Below are 23,307 nucleotides of genomic sequence, written 5' to 3' on the forward strand. Positions count from 1 at the left end.
TTTTGTTCAAATGAAGTACATGTGTCATACAATAATTATTACAGCCACCAACTGTCATTAGGCAAATTATATATTCTTCAATTGTATAAACATTCCTTTATCATGTGCAAGAAAAATTCTTGAACTTCCTTGTGATCGACATAATAAATTGTTTCTTTTTTAAAAACAATAAAGAAAAAAGCAAAGCTCCATTGTCATTTAACTGTACAATATATTAAACAATATAATAATCAAAATAATAAATTGTTTCTCTTTAAAACCAATAAAGTAACTAAGCTCCATTGTCATTTAACTTGAAAACATATTAAACACAATATAATAATCAACATAATCAATTATTTCTTTAAAAAAACACTAAAGAAAGTAACTAAGTTCCATTGTCAAATATTAATATATGAATGAAACGAAATAGGCTACTACTGTAGACTTATACTGCTAGTTTTTATTTATTTATTAATCTATTTTTTGTTATTGATGGCCCTCGGAGTTTGTTATTAACTAAAAAGTATATATTTGGCTCTAAAGTACAACTCAACCGTAATACTGAAATTAATGCATGTCTGTGATCCTAGACCTGGAGATACTTTTGGTAATATTCATTTTGAAAAGAAAAAACTGCTCACAGCAGTAAGTCGAGCCAAACATAAATACAATACACATTGCAAATGTGCGCAGATTATGGAATTGCTCCTCTGTTAGGTATTTAAAGAGATCTAATACATTTTTTCTAAACACTTTAGTGGCGTGCTCTTTGCATCTCTATAGTGGCTCTGCTGCTTGGATAACACCAAATACAAATGGATTATTGAACAGACACATCTCCTCCTCCATTGCGGTTACTTCTGAAGATCTTTCTTGGAAAGAGAACGCATCAAGTAGGCCTAATATGCACTCAAAGTTTTAAATAAGTAAGTTCCGTTCCAGATAGGTACTTAATAAAATAATAGGTAACTAAATCCTTAAAATACCATAAACATATCTTGATTTGTATCTTTTCACAAATATTACGAAAATAGCTTTTAAAATCTATACTAATAGTAAATCTGTAGCCAAAATTTTTCTGGTAATTTTCGATTTTACAAAAATAATTGGTGTTAACATGTATAATTAACCATCCTGAAACCGAAAATCGCTTTTTTGAAGTTTTTGTCTGTCTGTCTGTCTGGATGTTTGTTACCTTTTCACGCGATAATGGCTGAACGGATTTCGATGAAAATTGGAATATAAATTAAGTTCGTTGTAACTTAGATTTTAGGCTATATGGCATTCAAAATACACTATTTAAAAGGGGAGTTATAAGGGGGCCTGAATTAAATAAATCGAAATATCTCGCTTATTATTGATTTTTTGTGAAAAATGTTACATACCAAAAGTTTCTTTAAAAATGATTTCTGATAAGTTTTATTCTTTGACAAATTTTGATAGGACTGATATTTAATGAGATAAATGAGTTTTAAAATTAAAATAACTGCCATCTAAGGCGGTGTATTGAAATAAAAAAACAAATGACTACGTCTATAAGGGGCCTTGGACACAATAATCGAAAGCTATGAAACATAGCCTACAGACAATGTTTCTGTGTTTGTATGAACTAATATCGGAAGCTAAATTAACCGATTTGTATAATTAATTATTATTTCATCATTGGAAAGTGTAGTGTCTCTGGATGGACATAATGCTATAATGTTACTACAGTAACTTGTGAGTGAATTGAGGACAGGTAAGATTAAAATAGCTTTTTATGCACAGAAAACTTGATAGGTTATTCTGTATATTCATCTCCTGTATTTCTTAAAATAATGTTTATGAACATATTCATTTTTGGATAATTTCAAGGGAAAAATTGTTCCGGGGCCGAGTATCGATATTCATTTTTATCTTAGAGAATTAACGAACAACGAGAGTGTATTGATTTAGTATGCAGTAATAGTACGTTAGCTTAGCAATCCATTATTGTATAATTCAAATTTTAACTATGCTCAATTGAATCGTGTTAAAATACATAAAATATATATGCAATAAATGCAATGCAAAAAAATTTGGGTAATGAGCCAAGCAGAATATGTTGCGCTGTTGTAAAAGCTGTTCCTCCTGAGATTCAAGACCCCCCAAAAACAAATTAAAAACTTTCTAATTCGAGTACATCCGTTATCAACACACTTTTTACATAATATAATATAATATAATATAATATAATATAATATAATATAATATAATATAATATAATATAATAATAAATCTGTAGCCAAAATTTTTCTGTTAATTTTCGCTTTTCCAAAAATAATTGGTAATAACAATTAAGAAACATGTTAAAGGAATTGTCATTGCACCAAATGAGTGGTCTCTGGATCAAAATGATCGCATTTTAATATTTTAAATACAATTTAAATTAAGTAACATATTAAACGATTTATCCTTCTATCAAACACGAATGTTCCCTGGATCAAATGTCCTATTTTAATTATGTAATTACTTTATATTTATTTCTAACTGGTGCAGAGGAGCGCACGGGTACGGCTAGTTGTAAATAAATACTTGTAAGATCACCAAAGTCCGCTTTATGCTTCCGATCAAAGTGGCGTTTAATATTGAAGCGTTTTATATGCGCAATTTTAAACCCACATATTAAGCAGCAGACATTTTTCTTTTTGTAATTAATAGAAAATTCTTTCTGCTATTCTTCCTGAAATTGACGTCCCGAGATCGAAGACATACCCGCCACTGAATGAAGCGTGTCTACGAATCACCAGGCGGAGGAGAGGGTCGGTGGAGTGAGGTAAGGCGGCTCTGAGTGCAGTGGCCCTTCGGAGCCATTTTTTCCCCATGGAGTCTAGTCTATAGTGAAGGGAAGCCCCGAATCCTACATAACACGTGGAGGTACCACACCATGTTTTAACAGTGGTTTTTGGTGTGAAGTTTGTGAGTATAAAGATACTTCAGATATGAACATATTCAAAGAATTAGCGAGTTCTCATTTTCTATGCTCTGTCTTCCTTGTTCAAATGCAGAATTAGAGAGGCTGTTTAGCCAGATGAATATTTTTTTTTATTTTACTTGGTTATTTAACGACGCTGTATCAACTACGAAGTTATTTAGCGTCGATAGGTTTGCTGATAGCGAGATGAGGCCGAGGATTCACCATAGATTACTTGACATTTGCCTTATGGTTGGGGAAAACTTCGGAAAAAACCCAACCAGGTAATCAGCCGAAGCAGGAATCGAACCCGCGTCCGAACGCAACTCCGGATTGGCAGGCAAGCGCCTTAGCCGACTGAGCTACGCCGGTGGCTGTCAGATGAATATAATTAAAACCAAAATTAGAAATAGAACATAATGAATTTTTCCACCTCTTCGAAGTATAAATCTCCAATTTTTATATTTTCATTTCGTACAATATTCTGGTCACGAGACATAATCATATACTTTGTCTTTTCTGGGTTTACTTCTAAACCTATCGCTTTACTTGCTTCAAATAAAAGTCCGTGTTTTCCCTAATCGTTTGTGGATTTTCTCCTAACATATTCACATCATCCGCATAGACAAGAAGCTAATGTAACCCGTTCAATTCTAAAAGATCAAAGACAGTCTAATCATAAAAATTCACCCCTAATCAGAATGTTGTCCCTTTGTAATAAGTTAAATAATCCTAATGATGATTTATTTTCAGGACCAGATGATATATTTAAGAAACACACTTATGCAAATTTGGTTAATTAAAAAGCTACTTCTTTCTCTTTCATTATATTCAGTATATTCATATTATTTAGATTATTCAGTTTACTCATTGTACATGTTATAATGCTCTGCTGCAAATATAAATTTGTTTTGCATTATTAACTATTTTATTCTTTTTTCTTGTAAAATAAATATGTTAAGAATGGGCAGTAGCCTCTGATACCTATGTACTTTCAAATAAATAACTAAGTATACAAATAAATAATATGTAAATAAATAAATAAATAAAAATAACTAAAAATAAATAAAAAATAAATATAAATAAATAAATAAGTAGAGAAGTAAATAAATAAATAAGTAAAAAAATAAATAAAGAAGTGAATAAATAAGTAAATAAATAAATAAGTAAATAAATAAGTAGAGAAGTAAATAAATAAGTAGAGAGGTAAATAAATAAATAAAGAAGTGAATAAATAAGTAGAGAAGTAAATAAATAAGTAGAGAAGTAAATAAATAAATAAACAAGTAAATAAATAAGTAAAGAAGTAAATAAATAAGTAGAGAAGTAAATAAGTAGAGAAGTTAATAAATAAGTAGAGAAGTTAATAAATAAGTAGAGAAGTTAATAAATAAGTAGAGAAGTAAATAAATAAGTAGAGAAGTAAATAAGTAAAGAAGTAAATAAATAAATAAAGAAGTAAATAAATAAATAAAGAAGTAAATAAATAAGTAAATAAATAAATAAAGAAGTAAATAAATAAATAAAGAAGTAAATAAATAAATAAGTAAATAAATAAGTAGAGAAGTAAATAAAGAAGTAAATAAATAAAGAAGTAAATAAAGAAGTAAATAAATAAGTAAAGAAGTAAATAAATAGATAAATAAGTAAATAAATAAGTAAATAAATAAGTAAAGAAGTAAATAAATAGATAAATAAGTAAATAAATAAGTAGAGAAGTAAATAAATAAGTAGGGAAGTAAATAAATAAGTAGGGAAGTAAATAAATAAGTAGAGAAGTAAATAAATAAATAAGTAAAGAAGTAAATAAATAGATAAATAAGTAAATAAATAAGTAGAGAAGTAAATAAATAAGTAGAGAATAAATAAATAAATAAATAAATAAATAGAGAAGTAAATAAATAAATAAGTAGAGAAGTAAATAAATAAATAAAGAAGTAAGTAAATAAATAAATAAGTAAATAAATAGATAAATAAGTAAATAAATAAGTAGAGAAGTAAATAAATAAATAAGTAAATAAATAAGTAGAGAAGTAAATAAATAAGTAGAGAAATAAATAAGTAAATAAGTAGAGAAATAAATAAGTAGAGAAATAAATAAGTAGAGAAGTAAATAAGTACGTAGAGAAGTAAATAAATAAATAAAGAAGTAAATAAATAAAGAAGTAAATAAATAAATAAAGAAGTAAATAAATAAATAAATAAGTAAATAAATAAATAAATAAGTAAATAAATAAGTGAAGAAGTAAATAAATAAGTGAAGAAGTAAATAAATAAGTAGGGAAGTAAATAAATAAGTAGAGAAGTAAATAAATAAATAAAGAAGTAAGTAAATAAATAAACAAGTAAATAAGTAAATAAATAAGTAAAGAAGTAAATAAATAAATGAATAAATAAGTAAATAAATAAATAGCGTATGTGGCCTGTTCAGGTCTCGAACTATTCTATCGTAAGTGTTACAGCTCTGAGACATGTAGGAAATTAAATTTCAATACATGATTGGAAAATACATTTTAACAGAACTACTCAATCGCTTTAAGTATGGATTCTCACTTACGCCTAGGGTAGAAATAGGATATAATGGATTTCCATGTGGCTTTTTCCTCCCCTCTTCACATCGCAATACTGCAACCCTCAACGCAGTTCTAATTGCGCCTGCAGGTATATGTGGCAGTCCGTACATTTGCAGGTAGTCTCACAACAAGAGTGCTGTCCCTGACACGTGATCCGCGGGAGATATTTGATTTCCCTCCAATCACCCATATTAGAGAGGCATTTCCCGAACCGCCTCCCGTGGAAGCCCCACCTAGGGGTTACAGGTTCCCCAGAGAGATAAAGTATATATACGAATAGAAATTAATTACATCGCTCACGGCTTGGAATAAGAATGAAACTAAACATTTCCAGCTATTTTAATATTCTCGAATGGCCTCTAGTGTGTAGCACTGTTACGAATGCTTAGTTAAATGCGAAATCAGCCTTGCCGAATTCGTAATTTTCTGAATATGACGAGGAATTGAGTTCCACCTATGGTACACATGGCATTGGTGCCATATTTCATTCGTCCACACTCTCAGCATCATTGCACTCTGTTATAGGTCGTGAAATGTTCGAACATGAGAGGGGCTATCAAGATACTTCAAACTTTGCCCTACTCCATAGGCATTCAAACAGTACGTGGAAGTGAAGTATGTAAACTAAAATAACCGATAAATAATGTTAAAATATTCAATCTTATGACTAGGGCCCGGATTTTTATGTAATATCAAGGTGTGAAATATGTACATATTTATGTAAGAAAAATAAGCTGAATATGTACCAAAATATGTAAAATCATGAAAATATTTAATATCAATATCTGGCAGGTATAGTATAGATAAGATTCTCCAGTTGCGATTTCATACAGCACCCATCCGGGTAGCTCAGTTGGTAGAGCAGCTGGCTACGGACTGAAAGGTCCGGGGTTCGATCCCAGGTGGTTTTTTTCTCGTTGCCAAACTTTCAGAACGACCCCAAGGTTCACTCAGCCTTCTGTACCGGGTCTTTCCCGGGGGTAAAAGGAGGTCAGCGTGGTGCCGACCACACCACCTCATTCTAGTGCCGAGGTCATGGAAAGCATGGGGCTCTACCTCCATGCCCCCTAAGTGCCTTCATGGCATGTTACGGGGATACCTTTACCTTTTTTCTTGCCCAATTTTTTACCGCACACTTGACACATTACTATTTTTCCATCTGTAGTGAAAGCTTCGTCCATCGCAATCCATGATTTTATTTTTGTTGTTAGGGTTGAAGATACAGGGGCCATTTTAGTTAGTTAAAAGCAGTAGATAAACTCACTTGTACTTTATATTGTAAGTATTAAAACTAGAGAACTTAATTAAATGAATGACACAACAGTACTGCAAGTACTGTTTCGCTTTACTGGATTAGGAGAAAATAAGAGGAGATGTGGGACACATGCATTTTAGCTGCTCCCTGTAAGAAACAAAGTACCTACTAAAACCTCAAACTATAGGTATTTACAAACTGTTGTTTGAAAGTGACATTCCTGTCAGATTCAGAAGGATAGGATTATTCCAGCCGAGATCCATACTTTCTAATTCCTCGAAAAATCCTATAGCCGTACAGGTCTACTAAATTTAAAGTAAAGAGGTCAAGCAATTACCTGAAAAGCTATTTATTTTAATCTTTCAACGTCTTTCCAGTTTGTTCCTTTACTCCAGCTTCTTTTCAAAAATTCGGCTACTTTATTGCGGCTCATGTTAGACTTGACATGGGTTTTTCCTGGAAGGAATAGAAAGAGGGTGGGTAAGGTTTAAAATTGCATGGGAACGGCTTGTTAAGACGTATGCAGAACAATTATATAGTTCGAGACGAATCATGTCGTCCTCGTCCCACTCCACCGCATGAAGGCAACGCAGCTTTCTGAGTGATATTTACAATACAAGGTTTATGAGAAAGGTTGCCTTTTGTTCACTCATATTTACAGTGGGCGGTATGGGGTGAGTGCCTTTACTATTTCGTGGAACTAAGGACGTTATGTTTCGTCTCGAAATATATTCCTTCTTGGGTAGGTAAAAGGTTTTTTTTTTAATCTGTGTATTTCAAATTGTAAACTTCCCCAGCAGAAGTTTTTTTTTTTTCTTTTTCCTTTCAGAGAAGTAGAAATGAATAAAACCCCTAAATATGTAGATTTATGTAATACCAAGCCATAATATGTTATGTGGGGTAAATATGTAAAAATATGTAGAATCAATATATTAATGGTAATTACAAGATTCGCAAAGATTTCTTATTTATATACGGTTAGGTTGAAAGGAATATAATATGTAATTACATTGAAATCCGGTCCCTGCTTATGACTTATCAAGTTAATTTTAACATATTTTGTTAATACATGTTAAATATAATGTTTAAACGTTTTCGCCTTTTACTGCTTCATCAGATACAGTTTTCTTCTAAGATATCTAAATTACAGAGTGGAATTTTTTTCTCTTATAGTAAACCATCAAATTGGTGCTATAATAATAAGTAATAATATGTACTGTAATAATGAATGACGAGTTATATGTATTTTACTTGTTGGAAAAATGTTTATGTTATAAGTAAGTCTACATTGTATAACTAATTATATTGTGTTTAGTATTGAAATACATAAAACTCTTGTTGCAATGGTTTCAGTTAAATGTGTATTTTAAATTGTCACAATTTTAAATTCAAATACGTTTTCAAACTATGTGTTTAAAAATATATAATAATAATAATAATAATAATAATAATAATAATAATAATAATTCTTTATTTATACTGGCAGAGTTAAGACCATAGGGCCTTCTCTTACATTCTACCAGGTCACAAAGTATACAAGCAGTTAAAATTTAACAAAAAGTTAAAGAACAGAATACTAACATGAATAATTTCGAGGGAAAAATTGTTCCGGAGCCGGGTATCGAACCCGGGACCTTTGGTTTAACGTACCAACGCTCTACCACTGAGCTACTCGGGAACTCTAACCGACACCGATCCAATTTTTCCCTCTATATCCACAGACCTCAAAGTGGGCTGACAACCGTCAAGCAACCAACTTCGAGTGCACACTAACTCCGTGTGACTTAAATTATGGTTTTCTGTTAACGAACAGTGACGTGTATTATGCAAATCAAGATTTCAGGTATAACTCCCTGTAAAGTTGATTTGAATAATTTCGAGGGAAAAATTGTTCCTTTGGAACAATTGGATCGGTGTCGGTTAGAGTTCCCGAGTAGCTCAGTGGTAGAGCGTTGGTACGTTAAACCAAAGGTCCCGGGTTCGATACCCGGCTCCGGAACAATTTTTCCCTCGAAATTATTCAAATCAACTTTACAGGGAGTTATACCTGAAATCTTGATTTGCAGAATACTAACATATTACAAAAAAAAAAAAATAATAATAGCATAATAAAATCGACACTAAACAACATGAAAATAATACCATAATAGAAAAAAGAAAGTAAAATACATTAGAATATAGTAAAAGCAACTCATTTAGTACAAATGGTTAATATGGAAAACGTAAGATAGAATATAACAAAATGGAATGTAATATACGAATATTAAATAAAATTCACAATAAAATGGCTATGCTAATAAATTCATCGGCTGATAAAGAGAACAAAAAGGAGAAAGGAAGGAAAGAAATATATACCCTACATTTTTACAAAACTATCGCAGAGAAAAGGGCTTATAACTGAAAGGAATCTGAATTGAAAAAGTACAATTTTAATTTATTTTTGAAACTAGACAATGTCCGACAGTCTCTGACATGTTGTGGTAGAGAGTTCCAGAGATGAGCTGCAGAGACTGTGAAAGATGAAAAGTAGAAGGATGTTCTGTGTTCAGGAATGGAGAGTGTTATATGGTGTTGTGAGCGAGTATCTATTTCGTGGTATGAGGACAAATGTTGAAAACGAGAAGCTAAGTAGCTAGGGTTAGAGGTTTGAAGAATATTGAAGAGTAAAGTAAGAGAGTGAATAGTTCTTCGCTCTTTGAGATGGGCCCAGGACAGCACATTTAGTGAAGGTGTGATACGGTCAGATCTACGGACGTTACAAATAAATCGAACACATGCATTATGAACACGCTGTAGTCTGTCTGTCAGTCTCATCTTAAGGTCAGCGTAGAGAGTGTCACAGTAATCAAAATGAGGCATCAAGAGCGACTGAACTAAATTCTTCTTGAGAAGCAACGGAAGGAAATTTCGAATTCTTTCTAGTGCGTGAATTTTCATAAAAACTATTTTACATGTGTGTAAACTATTTTACATATGATATTGTGTTTGTAATATATAGCTCAATTTATTTATGTAAAGCTTTGTTGATGTAATTTATATCTTCATTTTATATTTTTGTCATAATTCACAGAATAATTCGTAATATTACGTTAATGTCTTGGTGTCTGTTGAGATGTGTAATGATTCTACGTAATATAAAATGGAATTCGCGGCTTGCTATGTTGCCGTATAGACAGCACATCCCCAAGCATCACAACACGTTCTGTCTATACTTGACATGATAAGGAAGTGAAGCGTTAGCTCCACCCCTCGAACAGTCTTATGCACGGGTTAAATCTATATGCCAAAACCCTGACGTGTGTTGTTTTGCGAGGGAGAAGATAAATCAATATTACCAGATTGTTTCTGAAACATATGGTACATCCGTGACACTCTCTTTCCCAGTGGGACATTTAAATCTTCTCAGCCGTAAGAATCCCTATACTGGCTCTTTCACATTACATTTCCATTAAATGGAGCTTTCATTCTGTCACACAAAATATTTAGGCTTATTAGAAATTATTGTAGTACATTGTAAAGAAATGATTTAAATTCTAAAATGTGATTGCCGGTTAAGTAGTAGTGTTTTTATATCTGTGTTCGACAGAATGGCATATTATTATTATTATTATTATTATTATTATTATTATTATTATTATTATTATTATTATTATTATTATTATTATTATCTATAGTAATCTCAGATCTCGCGTGACATTTTATTAGGAATATTTCGTGAATAAAATAAAAATGTAAATAATATAGCCTTAAAATTCGCTCACAAAATGTTAATAATTGTATATTTATGAATTACTTAACCTATTCAGACATTGTGAAGTCGAAATAGATGAATAACGATTATTGCAATAAAGAAATTGAATGTTATTCAGTAATGTCAATTGAGAAAAGCGAAATATAGGTTTAAAAATGTTAAATACATGTACTGCGTTTTTCTCTTGTTATTATAACAGAAATACCTTTTCATTATCTGCTGAAAACATAATTTAATTTAAACATTTTATAGTATAATTAAATTACAAATAACCTCATTAATACATTAATTAAATGAACAATTGTTATAAAGGAGTGTCAGTTTCTCTAGATACAATGGACATGGAATTAGAAGATGAAGATGTAGATGTGGCAGTAGGATTTCGCACTTTATTTAGTACAATGGATTCATGCTCATCGATTTACGTGGAAACCGTTGGCGACACTGACTAAATAAAAGAACGACCATGCGATAAATAGATAGTGATAAATCGAGCTGCAGAAATTATCGCGAAGTATGACTGTAATTGGTTGGAATTCAAAATTTCAGTACACTTCATTGGCCGAAAATGGAATGACATTATATGAACGAAATAGTCATTATTATTATTATTATTATTATTATTATTATTATTATTATTATTATTATTATTATTATTATTATTATTGCTATCCTGTGACTCCTTCTGAAACGATATTAGCTTGCGTATTTCGACGAAGATATGAGAGCTCACAAACTTTTCTATTATAGAAATTCAGAATTTCCTTCACCAGTTTCGAGATGCATTAAAAATGCCAACATGCATGATTGCGAATTCTATGCCTTCAATATATAGACTTAGACTTTAGGGGCCGTATTCATAGACATTCTTAGCGCAGGCTTTCGGTGGATGATCAGCGAACCAACATTTTACGTATTCATACACCATTGTTAGCCATATGATATGATATGAATCCTGTTTAGCACGCTCGTAGCGCTGGCTAGCGAAATGTCTATGAATAGCACCTTAATATTTTGCTCTTGGCAGTGACTTATCACATTTATGTATTCTTGTAAAAAATTATACTTAATTTTTATTGTCTTCTCTAGTATTATCATAATACGGTGTAATATATCATACATTAGAGAAAAATTCTTCGTTTAAGATTGTTTTATTTTTATTTATGCGTCCATTAATTAACATTACAATTTTAATTCACTTATTTGAAATTTTGTATTATTATTATTATTATTATTATTATTATTATTATTATTATTATTATTATTATTATTATTCCATTGTTTTCTGTATTGCTGTTATTTATATTTTCCATGTATATTTATATTGGTTAAAAGGGAGAGAAGGCCTTATGGTCTTAACTCTGCCAATAAAAATAAAGCAATTAGATACATGAACGAATAATTTAAATTGTAGGAAAGAATATCGTAGTATCAGTCTTTATCACTAGAATTCATTGTAAAGAGTAGGGCCTGTATGAGGTCTAATTTAGTAATGAACCATTAGAACGTCAATTGCAGCACAAACAAGATGCAAGTGTTCCCTGATAGTATCTGTGACGGACACCAAACATGACGTCACGTCAATATAGTTCTTGAACAACTAACGTTATCTCAGGAATCCTTGTGCCAGAATTCAGTCACTAGTCATGGCCCCTTTAGGAAATAAGTGAAGAACCTGAGGGGAAGGAGGGCTCCGATGCTTCTTTGAAAATCTTTGAACCACCAATATTTGGACAAACCGCAGTGAATATCTACCGCACGACCGAGTCGGCGTCACGCAAACACAAGTGGTACCCTATTTTTCGATACACAGATGATAATGAATAGGGGAATTATGAAGAGAGTTGGTAAAATGACGAGGGAAGAGCGGGAGAACACTTATCCTTGTAATCTATAGACTTGTAGACCTTATAGACCTTGTCCACCACAAATACGACTAAGCTATTGTCGAAATTTGAACTCGTGTCAGCAGTTGTACCCAGTGCTGTGCCAACTGGTATAGGGCTACCAAAGCAGGTTCTGTTTATGCATTAATTACGGTAATTTATTGTGAGTAATTTACTGTACGATATTGTTGGTTCGGTGTTACCCTGTTTTCCGTGTTCTTTTTTTGTGCTGAAACGAATTGTTAAGGTTTATGTAAGTTAGACACGCAGCTGTAAAATAATCGAAATCTCCACTTAGCTCATTACATTAATTATTGAATGCAAAGTCGTTGAAACCTCGCCGGAGGGTCCGAAGTTGTGGCAACTATTACAAAACTGTGAAATTAATGTTTCATGCCGTGTTAAGTGACTACATGACAAACATGTACTAACATGGTAGTAACGCTGCCCGTATACATGCCATAAAGCCACTTAACGGTTAGGGAGGTCATAGAGGTGGACGATCCTCCTTTAGGGATTTGGCCGTCGACTTCTTGTAAGTTGTACGTTGTGACGAAAATATTCATCTGCTTCATTAGGCACGATCTGTAACATAGAGAGTTAATTATACATATATTCTGTGGAATATAAACTAAACATGCATAAGCCGCGTCCTTGCAGAGGGAGTCTTGCGATTGTGGAGAAGAAATTTTGAGAGCTCCAAGCCTCTTGACCATTTATATCGCCCTGTGGGTCAGCGTTCCACTGAAAGAACTTACATGTATTATTATACTCCAAGACAAGAACGAACGCTAGCGCTATGTCAGTCTGAGTGATCTACAGAGGGTTGTTTTCGATATCTGGAAACGAATTTTGAATAACATCATGTGCGTCAGGAGTCACAAGACAGCTGAACTGCGGCGAGAGATGACAGACCAGTAGTGAGTGATTTCATAGAGTGCACGGTGTCTCACAGCAGCAATGGCCAAGAAAATCGAGCATTTTTGGGGGGTAATTGCGACCCTTTCCAATGCCAAGTACAGTTTAGTGAAAATAAAAGAAGCCTGCAAAAAACGTGGTTTCGTTATTTCCAAGAAATACATCTTCTGTGTACCTATTAAGACTGGTAAAGTTCGGATGGGATTTATTTATTTATTTATTTATTTATTTATCTATTTCATTCATTCATTCATTCATTCATTCATTCATTCATTCATTCACTCAGTTATTCATTAATTTATTTGTTATTAAATTTTATAGATAGATAGACCTATATTCTAAAAAATAAAATTAATTTGTATTAACGTTGTATCAGATTCCATGTATTATGGGTCCCTATCACCACGGCATGGCGCGTCCTCAGATTGCGGATCGAGGAGACGGCCTCCAGATATGGAGGGCAGCTGTGAATATATTGAATAAGCAGTTGTGGACAGCCGATGAGGGGTGGTCCTCCAGCTTGGGGGTTGGGCGAAGGGCTAACAACCCATCACCGTAAAAAAACAGTTTGTTACGAAACCTCAAAATAAGCCTCGGTTGTTTTTTATGGTTGTGAAACTTGGACTCTCACTTTGAGAGAGGAACGTAGGTTAAAGGTGTTTGAGGATAAGGTGCTTAGAAAAATATTTGTAGCTAAGAGAGATGAGTCCCGCGCTGTGGCGTCGTGGTCTAAGGCATCCTGCCTAGGACTCGCGTGACGGAATGCGCGCTGGTTCGAGTCCTCATGGGGGAAGAAATTTTCTCATGAAATTTCGGCCAGTGTATGGGCCCGGTCCCACCCAGCATCGTGATGCACTTGGGGAGCTACGATAGGTAGCGAAATCCGGTTGCGAATGCCAGCTATAGGGCCGGGGGGATCATCGTGCTAACCACACGATACCTTCATTCTGATTGGATGATCGTCCACCTCTGTTTCGGCATGTGGGCGTGAGGCCAGCAGCCGGCTGGTCGGTCTAGGCCCTTCATGTGGTTCCATGGATTATTAAGAGACATGAAGTTACAGGAGAATGGGGAAAGTTACACAACACAACTGCACGCATTGTATTCTTCACCTGACGTAATTAGGAACATTAAATTCAGACGTCTGAGATGGGCAGGGCATGTAGCACGTATGGGCGAATCCAGAAATGCATATAGAGTGTTAGTTGGGAGGCCAGAGGGAAAAAAGACCTTTGGGTAGGCCGAGACGTAGATGGGAAGATAATATTAAAATGGATTTGAGGGAGGTGGGATATGATGGTAGAGACTGGATTAATCTTGCTCAGGTTAGGGACCAATGGCGGGCTTATGTGAGGGTGACAATGAACTTCCGGGTTCCTTAAAAGCCAGTAAGTATAAGTTGTATCAGATTCACTTTTTTAATGAATTAACACCTCTTAAATATCCATTCCCGTATGATCGAATTTTTACTATTCATAATATTCCTCGATTTTCATGCTCTACGGCTTGCCGATTGCAGGGACTTACTCCGTGTGTTATGTCTAAATAGGTAAACATTGGCTTTCTCCTAAATCGACGGAGTAGTGTACTTCATTTGGTAATCCTACGGTCAACAATTCTTCGTCTAGAGCTGGTTAAGTAGGCACAATAATACCCCGTACTATAACAAGCCAATATCAGGAGAACGAAAGTTTGTCTGCTTTCACCAAAGGCGCATTGGTATAACGAAAGTCAATATTTCTAGCTAAACAACAAACTCCGAATATTATGAGGGAAGTCTATGCATCGTTCTTTGCATCCCTTGTCTTCTATGAAAACGGAACCTTCTTTGAAGTCGTGTAAATGTATAAACGAGCAGGCAAGTTGTTTGTGGAATCAATACTGGATTGTTTATTCATCGGCGGTAAGAGGAGGGAGATGACTCGTCAGACTCATCGCATGTCCCAGACACACCACGTCGCGGCACTCGACAGCTTTTCGCTCTTAATAAATTAACATTTAAAAACAACTGATGAGCAGAAGATAAAGTTTTAGGCCTGTTTAAGTTCTACTAGGGTTGCCAACTATTTTTGAAGAAAATACGGTTTACAGTATTTCACATAGAAAAGTGACAAATTATTCGATTCAGCTAGCGCTACTAAAACAACTTTATTCTACATTTTGGCAGTTAGGCTTAAATTAATGGTGAGTTGAAAGAACGCGTTTATTCCTTCGTTAGCCGCTAACGGACCAATAAGTTCGAAAGACGCGTTGCAAGAAATATCTTTAGTGTTATTGATCCGTTAAAGGATTCACTAACTTAGAGATCTGATTTCCCTCCTATAATAATATTTATTCCTCCGTTAGACAGCTATATTACGTACATTTTGTGTACTGGCGAGTAGTTTAGCCTATATATTTTGATTCATCATAATGTTACCTATATGAGATTCAGGCATGCGATATTTTTTATAATAGCCTATATATACGATACTCTATATATATAATTTGAACTGGTAATGGAAATTACGGGGAAACGGCTGAACGGATTTTAATAAATGGACCCTCATTTTGAAGTTTGAAACCCAAAGTTTTTCAGAAAAATAGTAGTTTTCAGTGAAGAGTTAGTTTTCCTACATAATTTTCCTATTTTCCAAAATCCATCTTTCGTCAGTTTTGAGAACTAATTGCATTAGCCTACAGGATAAAACAAAACACACTAGTCTACAATAAACAATAGGCTATTACACGAAGGCCATGCCCTGCAGGATTGCTGACATATTTAGAGCTCAAATTGAATTGGTTATTAAAAATTTCAACTCTTACTAAAAATAATTTACAGGTCTGATTCTGCGGTGTGTAATTTTATGAGCACAGCTGTGTATTGGATATTAAAATCTACAAAATTTGAGGCGGTTTGATGGCATTATTACCATTAGAAATGAAATATTATTATAGTTAATGCCATGATGTTAATACATAAACTACAAAACTTGCGTAAGATAATAATATTGTTATTAAAAATAAAATATTTTTATAGTTATTAATCAAATGGGGTTGGGTCTTTTTCATATATTTAATGGCGGTGTGGTGTAGATTCAGTATTGGCTCGAGAGAGCGCAAAAATTACAATTCCTAAGGAAAGACGATATTACTTACCGGTACTGATAAAATAAGAGGCCTAGAAAATTTTGTAGTCTCCTGGTGATTTCAGCAAGATCTCTTAGCAGGATAAAATGATTTTACCCTCTACATTTCAAGCTCTACATGCAGCAGCTATATCAAGATGCTATGTCTACTGTACGATAGTATAGCAAACCTGACTTCCTTTAACTTTCACCTACAATCCACAATGACCTGAAATAGCTATTGCTTTACTTCAACATGGAAAACCCACTGATAATCCTGACATTTTTACTTGCGTTTTCGCGTTGAAACTCAAAACGTGAAGGTGAATAGGTTCAAGAAAAAATATTTGACATAAAAAAACATTCAGAGGGAGTATGTTTTATTATTATGGAAGCAAATAACTTTCAAAATGTCTGGTATTTTTCATTGAAAATAAATCTGAAAAATTTTTATTTGAACGTCTAAAGAACTTAGTTTGCAGCATTTTCTGCACAAGCCACTAGTATAATTATAATATTGCATATCGATGGCTAAAAAGTGATACCGTACCTCGTATCTGTACATTTGTAGGTAAATAATTAAAAACTTCGGAATTATTTTCTCAAAATAGACAAACTTCTTATATAGGCTATGTTTCTGTTTTGCAAGATCTTCTATTCGAGAACACGATATTAGTACACTGTCCAAATTTTGTGAACATAATAATAATGTAGTTAATCTAAATAATAATAATAATAATAATAATAATAATAATAATATAGTTGAACTAAATTATCATTTTTGTAGATAGAGGTATCTCTTCTTAGCCATCGATATACGATAATTTGATTACTTGTTTATTTATTTACTTATTTATTTATTGATTAATTCTTCGAATAGCAAAGTTATTATTTATTTCTTTATTACAGGTTCTAGTTCATAGTCCGACGACGAGGTTATGTGCTCTGTAGACTGTCTTTTTATTTTTTATAAAATTAATGCACTTGGTCCAGGGAGCATCCGTTTTTGGTGCAAAGATAATTCGTCTGGCGTGTTTCTTAATTGAAATTACGAAATGGCGTTCCTGTGGGTAACATTTAATAGACATATTTATCTTTCTCACTGAAACTTGTGTTCCTAATGTCTTTCTGGTTCGTATTAATCTATATTTATTTCAAATTTTAACAACAATAAAAGCAATGCCTCACATCAGTCTAGCAGCCGATGTTCACTTTTCATTCATTCATGTTCTATTGCGTCACTTGTGAAATCCAGAGATGCTTGGTTAACGATCCAATAACTAGTGGTCCGTTAAATTCCTCTTCTGCAACCCGACAATCCACTAACTTTAAAGGTCCACTAACTAATGAAGAAATACATTATTTATAGGTCTGTTTTCTTGCAACCCAGCAACTTTTTCCACACGTAATATTTTCAAACAAATTTTAAAAATTCTCTACATGAGTAGTTCAAGTTAACTGTGATTTGCAGTTCTGATTTCATTAAATGTGTCGCTCTTCTGTTTCGAACACCTGCTCACTTACTGTTCATAAGATAAAAAAACACTTTGCATGAGCTTTGCTGCCTGGTATGCTTACAACACATCTCACTGTTTCTTTTTTAATTTATTACTCTAACATTGTTTGATTTTAAACTAGCGAGTCCTGAAACTGTTTCTGGCAAGTATTAGGCTACTTTATACAAAGATCGCATATTTCAAAGCATCTCTGGAACAATAGAATTCATCATATAAATCACCTTCAACGTAAAAATGAAATGTTTCAAATATATTTTTACACTGTGCAAAAATAAGGGATCTTACAATTCATTTTTTATTTTTTCAGATAAATCAGTTGAAGATTATGAATTTTGGTTTAAAGTTTCTTAATCATATGATTTATCATTTGTTGCAAATTATTATTTGCTAATACATCTTACAGAAGAAAATAAGAACCACTTGATGAACAGTCACATATAGAAGATTTCAACAAATGTATTGCATGTAAGACATACTTACACTATTACTACATTATAAATTTTAATTATAACTCTGTAATATTTGCATAACGTCACACAGACATAAGTACAAATATTTTACATTTTATCAATTTTAACAATTTTATGTATATAGGCTAACAGTGACATTCAACAAACACAAAATATGTAACATGAGTTCTATGTAATTTACATTCATATTTTATATTTTTATTTTTCGGCAAGTCGACAAAACTACACACAAATCATTCAAATTGAGCATTCTCAGACCAATATCAGATTCTCATTACATAAAACTCATGATCAATCATTTAAATCATTGTTATGCTTATTACTGTGATTACCTTATTGAACTTGTGTTTTAGATATCGTTGTAACATTTTGAATATCTGATGATGCCGTATAGGCGAAAACGTTCATATATTTTCTTCTGTAAGAAAATAATAATTTGTAACAAATGATAAATCATATGATTGAGAAACTTTAAAATAAATTCATAAAAATAAGGGAGAAGTAGGCTCGAAGAGAAGGGAAATAGGGGAATCGGGAGACTGTTAAAGCCATATTCCGAAATGACGCAATCCACAATTTTATGGTCTTGCGGCTACGAACACGTCCTTGACGTGGAATCGGAAAGTGTGTGCGGAACTAAACTGAAGGATAAAATGAAATACCATAAGGAATAAATTTATATTACTGTTTGATATCTGACTTCAATATTTTCCATTTTACGTGCAGTTGAAAACGGGGAGATATTTCTGACTCACCTAATACTGTATAATACTGCGTACTTACTTGTGGTACTATCACAGTCTACTATATACAGTCGCGAAGCTCAATATGTAGTAAAAATGCAAACATGGGTAGTTGCCCACCACTAGGATCGCTACTATCGTCTCATCATCGCAGATCTTTCTCCTAGCAGCCGACAAAATATGTTATACTTTCGTTGTCGTGTTCTTTTAGAAAAATTAACACCTTCCTTCCATTATTGAAATATTAAATGCATAAAGTTAATTTATTATTTTAATGAAATATATTAAATTCCACCATAAACTCGAAGATACCTGCAAGAAATAAGTTAATATAATTTTTGTTTGTGCAAAACGAACTGAAATTTACTATAATAGCTTCACTCATTCAAGATTATAGCGATAATTAACTATGAAACCAATAAATATTAATTTGCATTTCTCTTTACAACAATAATAATGGAAATATGAATTAATGGAGTAACTTACGTGTACCGGCACTCGTAGTGTAGGTTTACGTAGTTAACAAAGTGGGATGAGGTTAAGCAATAATAATCACACCAGAATTGGAAATGAAACGTGATCAATAAATTTTATTGTAACAGACTTTTTCTACGTCTCTAGTAAAGCAACAAATAAAAATAACAACAAAATTAACAGCTATAATTAAAAACATATCCTTTGAAGAAAAAAGTAGGCCTAAGCAATAATAATCCCACGAGAATTGAAAATAAAACGTGATCAGTAAAGTTCATTAAAACAAACTTAATTTTTCTACGTCTTTAGTAAAATAACACATAAAAATAATAACAAAATTAATAGCTACAATTAAAAATATATCCTCTGAAAAAAAAGTAGACCTAACCTTTATTTCTCTGGAAATTTAGCAGCCTAAGTGACAGAACTTTAACCGGTATCTAATGTCCTTTCGGTTAGACTGAAACATTTCATTGTGAAATTTAAGGATATAATGTATTCTAACAGTCACAAAGAACTTCAAATTAACAGTTTTGTTTCTGCACGGCATTCTTGTGGAAACCCAGGAACCTTTCTGAATCTTTCGGAAATCGGAAAAAGGATAACTCTGGCCTCTTTCTCTTATTGTTGCTGCAATTTATAGCACTACAAAGTCTCCTCCTTGTCCTATATTATTATTTCAATTATTATATTTTAGCCATTAACATTTTCATTATAACCAATAACGAACATTTCACAAGCATCAATGTGAAATACGCAACGAGCTAGCACTCGATAGAAATACGACACAGTTCAAAGTCGACCATGGACAGTCTGTTGTTTCTAGTTGCTAACCGCTTGGAGCGCTTTATCACGAGATTTGCAAAAAAAACACCTCAAGCTTCGCAACTGTATATAGTAAACTGTGGTACTATCGTGATTATGGATCTTTCCCTAGTGCGCCTGCTTCGCTGCAACCTTGGTGAACCAAAAGAGGTGGTCTCTTTCTGTGAAAGATGTTATACCGTATTGGAGTTGTATTGTACCGTATGTCCTTTTCTTGTCTCAAGCAGTAACATCGTGACATGCGTGAAACGGGCCAAAGATGGTCCAGATTTTGTAGGAAATTGTTTAATGCTCTTTAGGCCTACGGATTATAGATCTGATTAAAACTTGTGTAATAACGAAGAAATATGACGTATTGCTGTTGCAGGTAGACGACGACCAGCATGAAGCCGCCGGAGTGGTACGACGTGGTCAGGTACCACATTGTGCCTCCCATCTTCCTGCTGGTGTTCACAGCCGCAGTCCAGTATCTCGCCCTAGTCGGACAAGGCGAAGCGGACATCACGTGGCGCCTCGCTGCCGCCAAATCCCTAGGCAACAGCTTCTCATGGGCCTGCGTGGCCCTTTTCTCACTGTGGGCCATTCTCTGGTTGCAGCTTCCGTCGCGTCAAGTCTACGGTCCTCCCACACTCTTCGGGTATAAGCCCCCTTACCAGGTAAAAATCACCTTTTATAGTTGTTATAAATGCAATTCTATCTCTATAGTATGTCCGTTGATGAAGAGCCGTGGCTTTCAACTCATTTTCATCTATACTGCGTTCTGTAATGTCTGACAGAAGACGTAAACATTGCCGGCAGAGGGAGGGAGGCGCATAATTGCTGAACAACCCAATGGCGGTTGATTGGCTGAGGCAAGTGAGGCCGGGCCTCAGTCACTTTGCTTCCTTAAACTCAAACTCAAAATGTTAGTGGTTTTTAGACTAGACGTCATTTCGGAAGGCGGTCAGCCGCTACATGCGCCGTAGCATTTCTGGTATGTGACGTCACAAACTTGTACAGTAGAACCAATCAGAATCAGTCTGTAACTAGTACTTCCCGAGTTCGTTTGTTCACGTGTGAGTGTTTCAATACATTGGATAAGTAAAACTAACATTTACTGTGTGTGTGTAAGGTAAATATTGTCAGACCATCGGATCTATGCCCCTTCAGCGCTGTCGTCGTTCTTGGAAAAGTTAACGCCTCTACTCACCCCATTCCACCCGTTTCTCTCCCACTACGTCAAACAGCAGGCCACGAACCTTGCCGAATAGGGATGTTGCCAAACTTCCGTCAAACAGTGTCATGTCTCTTGAATATTGCTTATAATAATGTAAGGTTAATTATTACTTATTCATAATTTAATTTAAGTAGGTCTAATGACGCTGATTGACTTATGCAAAATGCTATTACTTGCTTAATTATATTTCTTTCACCACTCCGTGCTACAGTATTCAAGTTGAGTTGACAACACAGGACTGCAAATGCAAATAAACTGTCCCGCAAGAAGGCTCAAAATTGTGAGTAGTGGGGGAGAGAAAGAGAGAGGGATAGAAAAGAGAGAAATAGGAATACAGGGAGAGAAATGAATTGCCGAGGCTGAAAAGGAATTAAGGTTCAGTTCGCATATCTTACGGGGGCACAGATCCGATGGTCGAACTATAAATGGAAGAAGAGACTGTAAACAGACAAGTATTGCATAGGCAGGCGCGGAAAATAGTGTTTAAGGTGTACAATTATTTTAAAAACGTTGACGAGCAGAACGCTGCCGGCCATCTTGATGCTGACTGCAACGTTGCCAACGCGCAAGAAACGACTGCAGAAGCATGTGGTGTGGGATTGAGAACCGTGCAAAGAATATTGTTAGTGAAGGAAAGGGGGTTTGTTTGGTGTCATGCTTACAGTAATCAACGGCTAAGGTCATTATTGTCTTTTGATAATTTAAATTCTCTCCTGCACTATTTGTATTGCACGTGCTCGTGAAGTACGATGTGGCAATGTTGTACGCTGCCTTGCTCTCTCTATCTGTCTCTCTCGACGCAAACGCTAGCAGACTACCGCCTTCCGAATTGCCGTCGACTCTAGTCGTATATAACATAATTATATTAGTTATTTCAATGAAGCGTATAGAGTTGTAGAAATAGAAAACTTTGTGATGTATATAGACCTGTCTTGCAGTAAAATTTGTTCCTGAGGCCTGGATCGCTCGTCCCGGGTCTGGCTTCTGCATTTCGTATGTTTCCACGGGTTTTAAGGTTGCACTCGGAGAGCTGAAACTGAGGCACATTTCTTGTGGCCTCGTATTACCCCCACCCATCAGCCTTCACTTCTCCCATTCAGAACCTCATCTTTTGTCAATGCCGGTCTCAAGTGTCGGTTGGGATGAGAATTTTAGTTTATTTTTGAAACTAGACAATGTCCGACAGTCTCTGTCGTGTTGTGATAGAGAGTTCCAGAGATGAGCTGCAGAGACCGTGAAAGATGAAGAGTAGAAAGATGTTCTGTGTTTAGGAATGGAGAGTGTGATACGGTGTTGTGAGCGAGTATCTATTTCGTGATATGAGGACAGATGTTGAAAACGAGAAGCTAAGTAGCTAGGGTTAGATTTTTGAAGAATATTGAAGAGTAAAGTGAAAGAGTGAATAGTTCTTCGCTCTTTGAGACGGGCCCAGGACAGCATATTTAGTGAAGGTGTGATACGGTCAGATCTACGGACGTTGCAAATAAATCGAACACGTGCATTACGAACACGCTGTAGTCTGTCTGTCAGTCTCATGTTAAGGTCAGTGTAGAGAGTGTCACAGTAGAGAGTAGAGCATAAGTAGAAATGTATGGTTATTAAATAGTTGTTGAAGTAATTTATTTAATTTGTGTACGTTTCTTAACTAAAATTAGTCA

The 23,307-nt window shown here is 34.1% G+C and overlaps 1 protein-coding gene across 6 annotated transcripts in view; it reads left to right on the plus strand.

The window, feature by feature from the left end:
* The window catches only part of LOC138701923 (uncharacterized), a 441,575-nt gene that overhangs the window by 264,220 nt on the left and 154,048 nt on the right, over positions 1-23,307 (plus strand). For all 6 annotated transcript variants that reach the window (XR_011332723.1, XR_011332724.1, XM_069829287.1 and 3 more), the window contains one exon: positions 20,801-21,089. Coding sequence is in view for 4 of the 6 variants with exons in the window: in XM_069829287.1 (XP_069685388.1) it covers positions 20,817-21,089 (273 nt within the window). In the remaining 2 variants the exon portion in view is untranslated. The remainder of the gene's footprint in view (positions 1-20,800; positions 21,090-23,307) is intronic.

Source organism: Periplaneta americana, chromosome 6 (assembly GCF_040183065.1).
Source record: "Periplaneta americana isolate PAMFEO1 chromosome 6, P.americana_PAMFEO1_priV1, whole genome shotgun sequence".
NCBI classification, from domain to species: Eukaryota; Metazoa; Arthropoda; class Insecta; order Blattodea; family Blattidae; genus Periplaneta; species Periplaneta americana.